The sequence below is a fragment of the Sinocyclocheilus anshuiensis genome, unplaced genomic scaffold, assembly GCF_001515605.1.
Source record: "Sinocyclocheilus anshuiensis isolate Anshui unplaced genomic scaffold, SAMN03320099.WGS_v1.1 scaffold1099, whole genome shotgun sequence".
NCBI classification, from domain to species: domain Eukaryota; kingdom Metazoa; phylum Chordata; class Actinopteri; order Cypriniformes; family Cyprinidae; genus Sinocyclocheilus; species Sinocyclocheilus anshuiensis.
In genome coordinates, this window is record NW_015546105.1 from 774618 (window position 1) to 788245 (window position 13628).

The 13628-nt window shown below is 35.6% G+C and overlaps 1 protein-coding gene across 1 annotated transcript in view; it reads left to right on the forward strand.

Annotated features, from left to right (window-relative positions):
• Window positions 1-13628, forward strand: part of LOC107700615 (cGMP-inhibited 3',5'-cyclic phosphodiesterase B-like) — a 71345-nt gene that overhangs the window by 45152 nt on the left and 12565 nt on the right. The window contains exons 2-6 of the mRNA XM_016502346.1: window positions 9073-9123; window positions 11134-11382; window positions 12532-12685; window positions 12892-12954; window positions 13168-13191. Coding sequence (XP_016357832.1) covers window positions 9073-9123; window positions 11134-11382; window positions 12532-12685; window positions 12892-12954; window positions 13168-13191 — 541 coding nt within the window. The remainder of the gene's footprint in view (window positions 1-9072; window positions 9124-11133; window positions 11383-12531; window positions 12686-12891; window positions 12955-13167; window positions 13192-13628) is intronic.

The window sequence follows — 13628 nt, forward strand, 5'->3', positions numbered from 1 at the left end:
AAATTTTTTATGTTAACAGGTTTTACCATGTTATTACAACATTTAACCACTTTTTTATTAATCTAAAAATGTAGTAATTTTTTCAAATTTAAATCTTGTACAAGAACTACAGCAAAAACCAGTTTGATGCATATTTTATCAGTATTTTAGAAACTGAATTTGAATATTACCATTACTGACTTCAATGGATTTCATTAAATCCTTTGAACACAACTGCTCAAAACGGTCTAAATTTATGAAACCTACACATTCAAAACATTATTACTCTGAAATTTTTAATGTAAATGTTAAGTGTAAGTGAAATGTTAAGTACTGTAAGGTCTTTCATGACACTACATATTCTGGGTTGTGAATTTGATAGGTGCTTGATATAAAATAAATGGTGCTTTAAAAAGTCCTTGAATTTGGTGTTCATGAAAGAGTGGGAACCCTGGTTAACCACTTTCGTTTCCATACAACTATAAACTATGATAAAAGCATGCATTGATTAATCCAATGTTGTAGCGCAAAAATTAATAAATAAATAAAATATTGCGACCAAATCATGTGCTCTTGCGACCAACTGAGAAAGTTAGCGACCAGTGGGAAGAATGAGTCTGGAGCCCTGATATATGTATATAATACTTTCACTCAGCAATGACACAATCATTTGATCAAAAGTGACTGTTATAAAGACTGTTGTTACAACCTTTTTCTATTTCAAATAAATTATGTTCTTTTGAACTTTATTCATCAAAGAATCCTGAAAAAAAGTATCACAGTTTCCACAAAAATATTAAGCAGTACAACTGTTTTCAATGTTGATAAGAAGAAGAAATGTTTATTGAGCAGCAAATCAGCATATTAGAATCAAAAATGAACAATGTCACATGAATTTCAAATCATGTGACACTGAAGACTGGAGTAATGATTGCAGAAAAAATTAAGCTTTGCCATCACAAGAATAAATTACATTTTAAAATACATTTAAAATAGAAAACAGTTCTTTTTGTTTCACAATGTTACTGTTTTTACTCTAATTTTGATCAAGTACAGCCTTGGTGAGCTTAAGAGACTTTTTACAAAACATACAATCTTACGCCAAACCTCTGACCAGTAGTGTATATAAAGTAACTATAAATGTTACAATTTTTATTTATTTATTTTTTGGCAACATTTTCGGAACCCCACAATCAGTATTGTTTTAAGATACCGTGTCAAAAGGCAAAATATTCCTTTTTGAAAAACAGTCCTTTCTAACGTTTGTTTTCAAATATATAGTTTTGCACATCCCTAGACAGGACAGGATTCCCTTCCTCCTAGTCTAGCGAATCAAATACCCTGGCTGACCACTGAATAACCCCACCTCCACAGCCCCCCTACAGTAATACCAAAACAAATGCCGATGGCTAAAGCAGATGCTAGTAAGCTCAGACTGAGACTAAGACAACAACACACAATAAACTAGAACACGTCTTAGAGCTGCGTTCCAGACCCAAATCAGATTAGTTCTTGTGATGTTTGGATTGTCATGTTTTGCAAAAAGAGACAATGAGCCATTTTGAAGACCATTGCCTTTACTGTAGAGAGAAGAAAGGCCATCAAAATCATCATGACGCCATTGTGGGGAAATGCTTTCAAACCCTCCCTTTGGAATGACTCTCCATTATCACCCCATAACCAGTTTTAATAATTTATAAAAGTGCAACTGATGCATCAACCCATTTACAGCATCTTTGTTTTAGAGCACCTTATAATGACTTGCATCTTTTCCTGGAAGACTGTAATCACACAATCACCATCAAAGCTTTTCGGCCAAGTGGAACATTGGAAGCTTGTAGCCGGTTTGGTCTGTATCTGTAACTACCCTCAGTAGTTTGGAGATAAGTGATGCTCCCATGTAAAAAGCACAGGATGGCACGGTATCTCCTCATTCCCCTCCGCAAAGGGAATGTTCCACAGGCCTACCAGCTCCTCTTGACAACATAACCCTCTTCCCCAGTCTCTCTCCTGTCCGTCAGACTCCTGACACCAGCGACTGAAAGCCAGACATAATCACTGCTCAGCATGAAGTCACTGACTGCTTTCCAGAAGACGGCATAACTCTGTAATGACCAGGACTGTGAGCCATTAAGGGTGGGTTGTACACAAGTTCAAGTACCAAAGCATTGCTATGGCACCAAAAAGGTTGCTGTACACATGGATTAATTAATAGGGTGTGAGATGCTTTTTCACTAGCTCCTTTTTTAAGTGGAAGCACTCTTGATTTTGTGGTGTTGCTTGATGAAAAATCAGAATTGATTAAAATGTATTCTTCAACGTGTGATTTCATGCACTGTTTTCCCGGAGAACATGAAATGTGCAATTCAGATCAATGAGGCCGAAAAGTCATAATGTTCTATGTGAAATGCGATCGTCTCTAGGGGTCAGATGAGACTTGAGAAATGGCCATTGACCTTGTCTTTGTGAGACTGGCTGGAGTTGACTGCAGAGTAGCCAGGACTTTCCCACACAGAAAAGCTGAGCTGTGAGGGGCGTTAGCCTGCACTGACGTCAGCTCTCTGACACCCACAGGAACAAACTGGGACACATTCGGCTCTGTACACACACTTTTGCTACATCCATGATAGGGCTATTTGAAATCACCACATTTTGTGGGCTTAAACCAGATATCTCATCATTTTGTACATACGGACATAATCCTTTTGTACATGGTATATTAGTCCTGGCATTTTTATTGCTTCATTTTGAAGCTTTCATCTACATACTAACCCAGTGTTTTTTTTTTGGTGAACCACCTATGCTAAAATCTTTACTTGGATCTATTTTTGTTGTATTTTGATTAATATACTCTGCCATTCAAAAGTTTGGGATTTAATTTTTTTTTATTGTTTTTGAAGTCTCTTATGCTCACCAAGGCTACAAAAATCCTTAAAGTCTTAATCAAAAAGACAGTAAAACAGTAATATTTTGAAATATTATTACAATTTAAAATAACTGTTTCTATTTTAATACATTTTATTCTAATTCTAATTTATTCCAGTGATAATGAAGCTGATTTTTTTCATTACCTCAGTATTCAGAAAACATTCTAATATGCTAATTTGGTGCTTGAGAAATATTTATTTTCTACAGTATTTATTAATCTTAAATGTCAGTGTTTACATACTAATACATTTTTATTATATTAAAGTTGTATAAAGCAACATTAGTTGATGTATTACGAACTAACGTGAAATAAAAAAATATTTATAACATATTAACCTAAATTAATATATGAAAAAAAAACAAATAGAAAAAAAAAGATAAAAAAAGTAACAGTATATATAGAAAATATACACTAGTAATGGTATATATACACTAACATTTAAAAGTTTGGAGTCTGTAAGGTTGTTTTTTTTTTTGAAGAAAAAAAAAAGAATAATAATACTTTCATTCATCAAGGATGCATTAACGTGATCAAAAATACTTTTGTATTGTAATAAAATCTGTCAAATAAATTCTGTTATTTTGAATGTTCTATTCAAAGAACGTATCACAGTTTTCACAAAAATCAGCAGCACATCTGTTTTCAACATTGTAATAATTAAAAAATATAGTTAATTGTTAGTTTATGTTGCACTATTGCATTACACAATGTTAATGTATAGAAGCCAATTGTAATGTGTTACGGGAAAAAGCTTTCAAAGGCACCCGTACATGGTATCAATAAATACATGCTTGTCATTTCCCGTGTTACATATCAGGCCATATTTTCATTGTCTTTAATCTCAGATCATGCAGCATTTGCTTATAACAAACTTCACCAAACTGTTTGCTGTGTTTTTAATCAAATAAGACAGGTTTCTCATTTTCATAAAATCATGCCGTGTCTCTAACCCTGTCTCTCTGCATGTAAAGTGATCTGTGTTCATCAGCGGTTGGTTTGTTGTTCTGGTTCACTGGCTGGTCTGTTGTGTGTTGATGAAGCTCTTGACTGGCTCATCTGACTGGCTTGACTGGTGTAGTGCTGTGGCTTTTATGATGCTGTTTTTGTTTGGCCAGCCCTGGTTGGCCTCTTGGTTTCGGATGGTGTACAGTTATTTAGCCACTCGACTGACATTCTCTCAAACACACAATGCTCTTATACTCTCCATCTCACACTGATGCTCTCGTAGTGACAATTTAGTAGCGGAAGTTCCATTTTTTCAGTGTTGTTGTTGACGACTCAGTTTTATTTCATCTCATTGTCAGCACAGTTCCCACATGTCATTTGTGTTAGCATTAGGTTTACGCAAATCATGATGTCTTTGACCTTATGTAGGCGAATGTTTGCAGACTAGAGTCTACTTTTGAGTGTTTTAACTGTTTTGGTGCTTTGTAATGCAAATACTGTATGACACATTTTTCCCACAATGCAGGTTTTCTGTCCTTTAAAGAACAAGACTCTGTTTTTGCCTGTGGGTCGGATTAAGGGAGTGTATTTCTACACATGTACATGTATGGGTGTTTTACCTGCTGTTTTTTTGCTTGTATTTTAATCAGAAAAAAATTGTCAGTGAGTCCTGAGATGATATTTTTTTTTCTGTCTAAATCTGTTTATATAAAAATGGATTAAATGCAGTTTGTCAGTACAATTTTTATTTTTAGAGAAATGAATCATTTTATTCAGCAGGATGCAAGTGTCAGCAAAGACCTTTTACATTTGTTAAAAAATGTTCTATTTTAAATAATATGCTGTTCTTTTGAACTTTTTATTTATCAAGGAATCCTGAAAAATATATCACAGTTTCCACAAAAATATTTGTTTCAACATTAATAATAATAATAATAAAGTTTTCTTGAGCACCAAATCAGCATATTACAATGAAAGATCATGTTACACTGAAGACTGGAGTAATGACTGCTGAAAATTTAGCTTTGCCATCACAAGAATCTGGAATCTGGAATTAAAATAGAAAACAGTTATATTAAATTATAATAATATTTCACAGTATTACTGTTTTTATATGTATATACTTTTTATCAAATAAATGCATCCTTGGTGAGCGTAAAAGAGACTTATTTCAAAGACATTTTAGGTAACATTTTAGATTTGATCTTCTGATTTATATCAAGGCTAGCAAATGGTGCAACTCTAGTAAGACATCTCTATTCATGAGATTCGTAAATTCGTATTTGTAAAAATCCTTTTTTTTTTTTTTATTTAATATTTGACACTTTTTTGAAAATAGTGATTGAGATTGCGCACTCGCATGGAGTCAAGGTAAGACAATATGCTTAAACTTTTTACAGGTGTTTACACCTGGTAGTTACATGAATCTTAAGTGCGTCTCCTGTGACCACTTGTGATTGGATTTCAAGGGGAGAGTCTCTGATTTCATGACTACATACATCACTGACTACGGCAGAGTGTACAAGGAAAGTCTGCATAGTGTTACTCTCAAATAAAAAGTGAAAAAGTGAAAGTGACGTGACATGTGGCCAAGTATGGTTAGTGCTCTGCATTTAACCCATCCTAAGTGCACACACACAGCAGTGAACACACACCCGGAGCAGTGGGCAGCCATTTATGCTGCGGCACCCGGGGAGCAGTTGGGGGTTCGGTGCCTTGCTCAAGTGCACCTCAGTCGTAGTATTGAGCAGGTGGAAGAGAGCGCTGTACATTCACTCCCCCCACCTACAATCCCTGCTGGCATGAGACTCGAACCCGCAACCTTTGGGTTACGAGTCCGACTCTCTAACCATTAGGCCACGACTTCCCTAATGCAAATATACATGCATTTTAATCTAAAAACAAACATGATGTTGTTAGTGGAATTGTCTTTTTAAAAAAACTTTACCTCAGCTGTGCATCTCAACATCAGTCAATTTATCTAAACTATTTTTGAAAGAAGACTCTTATACTCACCAAGGCGGCATTTACTAGATCTAAAATACAGTAAAAACAGTAACATTGTGAAATATTACAATTTAAACTATTTTGTGATTTAATATTAATACATTTTAAAATGTAATAATTTCTGTGATGGCAATGGAGAATTTCCAGCATCATTACTCCAGTCTTCACTGTCACATGATCCTTCAGAAATCATTCTAATATGCTGATTTGCTTATAAAATGTACAGTATTATTATGAATGTTGAAAACAAGTTGTGCTGTTTATTTTTTAGTTTTTTGTAAAAACCATGATACTTTTTTTTCAAGATTCTTTGATGAAGAGAAAGTATAAAAGAGAATTTATTTGAAATAGAATTTCTTTTGTAACAATTTCAAATTCTTTACTGTCACTTTTGATCAGTGTAACCCACACCTCACTAAAATCTTAAAAACCTCAAATTTTTGAATGGTAGTGTATCAGGATGGATTAGCAGTTAGACTCCAAATGCAATGTGAGCACATGCATTTTCAACTATGTACGAGTTAGCTCACAAAACTTTATGGATCCCATTTATTACACCTGCATTTAATGCTGTTCACTTTACCCAAACAGATCTTAAAGGGGTCATATGATGCGATTTAAATTTTTCCTTTCTCTTTGGAGTGTTAAGCAGTGTAGAGTAGGGCTTGTTGTTTGTCATTTCTCAGACACAAATGCAGACATGGTTTTATGTTTACGCGTCACGATGCAATGCAACGTGTAAAAAGACAGTATAAGTCATTATAATCCGTAATTATGTCCCCACTGGATGCAACAAATGCCTCGTTTATAATGGGTTTTAATGTTTTTGTCTCGTCGCTCCGGCCGGACAGGGCATCACAATATGGTAAGGGACGTAACATTTCCGTCACATGCTTGAGGTATTCGGCCAATCACAATGCACTGGATAGCTGGCCAATCAGAGCACACCTCGCTTTTCAGACCGATGAGCTTTGTAAAAAAAAAAAAAGCTCTTTCAGAAAGGCGGGGCATAGAGGAGAAACAATAATGTATAGTATGTGGAAAATAATGTGTTTTTTTAACCTTAAACTGCATAAACACATTTCATTACACCAAATACACCAAATAATGTTATTTTTAGCAACATCATATGACCCCTTTAATACCAGGCGTACCAGAGTCAAAATATTGTAACACATTCAAGGAAGCCAATTTTATGAAACTGACCCACCTTTATTTTTTTCTTAATCTCTGTCCCATCTGTGAAGTTTACTAGCTCAACAGACTGTAAAGAACAAAAGTAGAGAGATTTGCTCTGTGTAACATTCAGAGGGGGCGAGACTCGAGTCTGTGTTCATCTACAGATGTAGCTCAATGCCACATGCTTGATTTAATGGGAACGTATGTGACCAGTCTGATGTTAAGTGGTCATTCTCACCCACAAAACCTTCCCTGTGAATGAGAGAGAAAGCATCAGACACCTTTCTCTGACACATTTCTCCTCTGTCTGTCTCCCGCCATCCTGGTTGCAATGACGTTTTGTACTATTGTTTGCTGGCCTCTCTCAGGTTGCCATGGCAGTGCTTATTTGCCATACTAAATGTTTGATGGCGTTAAGATGCTGACAGCAAACAGTGATCATCTCTGTCTGATCAGTAAAACATCTGATTTGAGAGCAAGAGGCCACTGTGTCTGCATCATAATCAGATCCAATTCCAGACATGGAATTAAGTCATTTGAACTCAAATGAGTCGTTTTTTTGTGTCTTGGGGTGGTTTAATGTTTGTGTAATTTTGTTTTTTTTTTTGATTCAGGTTAAACAGGTGAGTGTGTTTCCATCAACTCCATCTGTTGCTCTCTGAGCCTGTGTGTTGGATGAGTAAGAGTCTATGGTCATGTCTTTTGGACAGCTCTGATTGCCTGAGAGTGCTGCTGGTTTTAAAGATCAGAGCTGCTGGAAGTGACACATGACACGGCCAGCACAGGTGCAGGGGACTTCTGCTTTGTCTGTTGTGTGGAGAAACCAGGCTCTTCTCGTGCATATCACCAGTACTCCCCCATGTGGTCTAACGCTGCACTGCCATTCAGCTACAGTGACTTTATGAGTTTAACATGGCGACCACTTACATATGAGCCGTTGCTGGCCGAGAACTCTCTCAAACTTTGCTTGTCTGATTTTTTAGAATTGTGACATGCCACTGTTTTGATAATGATGTTGAACTCTTCTTAATTTGTGTTTGCTTTGTTGTGAAATTCATTTATGCCAGTGTTCCCTAAAAAAAAGTTTTCCACATCCCTGAAAGAAAATATTTTATCCCCCTTTTTTGTTGTGAACAGAAGTAAACCAGACTTTGTGCAAAAATAAAAAAAATAGCTTGTTGTTATAAAATCCTTAATTTTAAACAACATTTTTCTAATTCTTATAAAAGCATACATGTTGTCTTCTAATTAATATGAGGCCATAAAACTGCATGGAATATTTGTCCTTTTAACAAATGAATTTGTCACTTTGTAGGACTGTAGAATTGTGCTGCAAAAATATAAGACAAATGGCCAGAAACGTATTTAATTATTAGTTATAACGCCTAAAATCTATACTTTTTGTTTTGTTGCTAAACGTGTTGATTGTGACTTGTGCAAGTTTGTTTTGATGTTTGGGCCTAATGGATTAGTTACATTTTCAAAGAAAGAGTTTTAGTCTACAAGACAATTCGATCATGTTTTTAATATATTTAGACAACTTGTTTTTCAATTTAACTGTAAAAGTTGCTTTGCTACTCCATGATACCAGAAAACAGACACAGTCTGGTGATAGTGTTGTGGGACTTGGCTTCTGTTGGGTGACTTTCCTCTGAGCCTCTGAGACAGATAACGTGGAAATGCAGTCAAATGACGTAGTTTGGCTAGATAAGATCTGCGAGCGCTATTGTTGACGTCTCATTGTGGTTACAGTGGTTTTCTTTTCTTTTTTTTTACCCTGGCAAGCACCAGAAAGTTTTTCGTTCAGCAGCTTTCAGCACACAAGAAGCATTGCTCAGGTGTTGACAAAACGTTCACTAACACATCAAATGGTTGTTAAAACCAATACCTAGAAATGTGTTTATTTTTACATGGTTATAGGAACTTCAGCAACATAAAAATAACTCATTTAGGTGCTTCTTTGTCTTAACGTTCCATAGGTTTTGTGCAGGGTGGCAGTCGTGAATGAAATGTGCTTTGTTTTTTGTCCTTAGATGATCCTGTGGGACTGGGACCTGAAACAATGGTACAAGCCACAATATCAGGTCAGTTCTACTCCTGTTTAGCTTTTCAACACTTGAGTATTTCATCAGCACTATTTATATAAGGTTTATTAGGTAAGTAGTCCCATGACATTCTGGCTCAACTAGCCAATATTCAGGCCACTCAAGTACGTTTGTTTTTAATTCACTTTTATGAACCTTTGTGATGTTCTTCCATTGGTAACACTTTTATTCAATTCAATTCAAGTTTATTTGTACAGCGCTTTTCACGATACAAATCATTGCAAAGCAACTTTACAGCAAATTAAGTTTCTACAATATTTAGTGGTAGCTTATCAGTGGTGACTGTCAGTCAATGTACATATGGCAGAAATGTACGGAAAAATCAATTAAAGACGTAATCAAACAGACGATGAACACTATTAACAGCAATTATTATATGATGCAGTCAAACTTATAGCAAAATGTGGTAGTTCTGTATGTTGTTTACTTTACAATAAGGTTCATTAGTTAACATTAGTTAACTACTTTATTTAACATGAACTAAGAATGAACAATACTTCTACAGCATTTATTAATCTTAGCTAATGTTAATTTCAGCATTTACTAATGCATTATTAAAATCAAAAGTTGTGCTTGATAACATTAGTTAATGCACCGTGAATTAACATGAACTAACAATGAACAACTGTATTTTCATTAACTAACATGAACAAAGATGAATAAATACTGTAATAAATGTATTGTTCATTGTTTGTTCATGTTAGTTAATACATTAACTAACATTGACTAATGGAACCTTATTGTAAAGTGTTACCCTTCTATTTATAAACAAATGTATAAAATGGAAATAATTTAATAAAATGTATTTAAAAATTATTGGTATAATGAATTTTTAATGTGATTTTCCTTTTTATAGTAATCATTCATTCAGAATGTCTGGTTCTAAATGTTAAATACATTTATGTTTTATAAATACTGTATTATCATATATTATATTATATTATATTATATTATATTATATTATATTATATTATATTATATTATATTATATTATATTATATTATTATATTAGTTGTGTGTGAGTTTTATTTTATAATGTTTTATATACAGCCCAGAATAAGAGAGTAATCTTTGTAGTCCTTTACATATAGACCAGCATCTCCTCTCACTTTCTTTACGTCTGAATGAGCCTCATATCGTCCATATGAGGACAGTTTGTAGCCTGTTAGCATGCTGAGTCCTATAGCCCCTCCATCTGCCTGCTGCTCATTACTGCGGCTGACCTGCAAGTGGATAACCCTCATCCTGGCTCACATAAAGCTTGCCAAATGACGTCAAAGCCTGGAGAAAGTGCTCGCTGTGCACTTTTACCACACACATGTGTGAGCATGCACACACGCAGGTTGCAGCAGTGCTGCCTTTCTACTTTATTACTTTCATCAGAACCACCACCCCCCCTTCAAAACAATTCTGTAGGTCTGAATTAAATACAATCAATAAAATGAGTGCAGCATGTGCACACAAGGCTGAAGATGGATTAAGACTAGCTGAGTTTATTATAGATACCCAGAGTTCTTCCTGTAATATCATTATGAACGGTTCCTTTTTTCCGCTGAGTGGATATAATCAAAAACGGTCTCTGCTACTTGACTGGAATTATCAAATGGATGGCTCCGAGAATGAGTCATTCTTTGCTACAGTTACTACTGGCACAAGTCTGGAGCAGTGGGATGGCATGCTGTAGCGTTCCTGTAGCTCAATCGTTGTAACAACGCCAAAGTCATAGATTTGATTCCCAGGGAATGCATTAACTGATAAAATGTGTAGCTTTAATGCAATGTAAGTCACTTTGGGTAAAAGTGTCTGCCAAAATGCAAATGTAAAGGTAAAGGTTTAAAATCCTGCTGTATTTCTAAATGACCACAAGGGGGCAGTAGATGTCCCAAAAACAGATATGTACAGGGTAAATCTCTGCATCTTTATGCAGCAATTTCCTGATTTTGCAATGCATTCTATGGATGTTGTAATATGTACTTTTTGTGTACTTAGGGTGCAGTGAGTGGGAGCGGCGTGGATCTCTCTGTGATAAACGAGGCCAGGAACCTGGTCTCAGACCTGCTGATGGACCTGTCTCTCTCACCCCATGTCCTCTCCTCACTGCGCAGTGTCAGCAGCCTCATGGGAGCTTTCTCTGGGTCCTGCCGGCCCCGGGTCAACCCCTTCACCCCCTTCCCCGGTTTCTACCCCTGCGCTGAGATAGAAGACCCCTCAGAGAGAGGAGAGAGAAAGCCACTGAAGGTAGGTAAGCAGCAGTGTTGGGGATCCTTGCTGAGCTACAAGTCACTCATAATTTGAAGTAGTGTAACTGCAGTCAAGCTACACTTTTGAAAAAGTAGTTCGCTACTAACAAAAAGTATTGTTGTTGCTCAAGGGCCAATAGTTATATATTTAGGTATAAACATATCCAGTGATTATAAATAATAATTATAATAATTTTAGAATTTAAGGTATTTTTCTGTGCACTGCTATTAAAATTATGGCCAGTGCTGGTAAGCTGATAATTATGTACATGTTATGGCTGATTACTGATGAAAAAAGTCAATTCTGTGCTATTTTGTCTACTTTTTAGTATTTATAAATACCGGTACTAAAAAGTAAAATCAGTGGTTTTAAATGCTTAAAGTGAATTTAGGCATCACAGCATTATAATGTACAGTCGGATATTTATTATGACATTTGCACTTAACAGTGTTACAGTGTTATTGCACTTAAAAGTTAAATACTCTAATAATATGGGAAATGTGGCACAATTACATTTCCAGTATGAGCCATTGTATATCCAATATAGACAATACCAATAAATGAAAAAATCGAATATCAGTTGATAACAACTGGTACAAACATACACTATCATTCAAAAGTTTTGAATCAGTAAGTTTTTTATTTTTTCTATGAAATAATAATTTTTTTTTTTTTCAGAAAGAACACTGTACATTTGTCAAAAGTCACATTTATAATACAAATAAATGTCCATTCTATTCTTCAAAGAATCCTGATAAAAAGTATATCCCAGATTCCACAAAAATATTAAGCAGGAACTGTTTTTAACATTGATAATGATAGAAAAAAAATTTGGGCATTAAATCAAATTAAAGAACTGTTTGACAGTTTCACTAACCGTCCAAATGGAACGCTTTACTAGAATGAATAATACTTTTTAATATTACAAATGAGAGAGAGAGAGAGAAAAGGGTGAGAAGGCAGTTTAGGAGAGTGTTCTAAAATATTGCCTCAACTTGGGTCTAAGTGAGCAATACAGTGAGAAATTTGGAAATGTGTGCCCTTGAGCCAGAGATATTATGATCTACAGAGGTATTGTCCCTGTAAGTGGTGCATTTTAAATCATCCTGCTTATTGAGTACTTCCTAAATGACCTTGTACTTTCAGGGTCTGAGCAGCAGGAACAGTCTCCCTACCCCTCAGCTGAGGCGCAGTTCAGCCTCTTCCTCTCTGCCCCCACTGGAGTCTGCCTCCTCACGCTGGGAACGCACCAATGGAAAGAGATCTCACTCTGAGCTCAGCAGGTCAGACCTCTCAAACTGTCTCGCGACTACACTCTTTCACTTTAGTGCACTCTCTGTACTCCTCTGAGGCGGGCAAGGACAGGGACACGGGTGCATTTGTATCTGTGGATTGGTAGTTGTCACCAAGTATGGTGTATAATATGACCAAATAGTTGAGGTTTTAGTGGTACACTGCTTTTTGTAATTTGACTGTTTGCCCTCAAGGTGGCAGTGTTAAGAAGAGATCTGTCAGATGCTGGTTTGAGAATCCCTAAAGAAACATCATCTAATGCAAATTTGACTTATGACTAGGCTCACATGGTATTGCTGAATGGGAACATTAGTCATTCATAAAATGCTCCATAGCCCTTTCCATTTTTATTAAATATTTTGATTTATTAAGTCATTTTAATATGCTTTCAGCTATCAATGAAATTGTAGTCATGTCAACTATAAGACATTTTGTCTTTTTTTTTTTTTTTTTTTTTTTAAGTCACCTTCTTCCAAAGCCTCTCCTACAGCCACACTCTACCCAGAAGACCAGGTCTGCACCCATCAAGAGTGAAATAACCTTCCTTGCATATAATATTCTGTAAAAGTTATGAGATTAGTCAGACTGATTTACATGTCATAATTGTGGAGGTGGCATTACATCAACAGCTGAGAAACAGTTGAGAAATGTCCTTCATGTTTTTTGTCCATACAATGGAAATCAGTGGTCACTGATCTTGACACACAACATGAGGGTCTGAAGGGGTCCTTTCTGGTTGTTTTCTTGTTGCATGACAACGAAATGGTCACCCGTACAGTACGTTGACTACACCACACTTATTTAACTTGACAGACAAGCAATAATATTTGGTTTAGGCCAACATTTCTATTTCTGGAATTTCAGTATTTTAATACTGACCTATACAGACCTTTAGCAGTCTCTGTACAATTACACCACCTTGACTTGAAGCCCACAGAAATTAAATCATA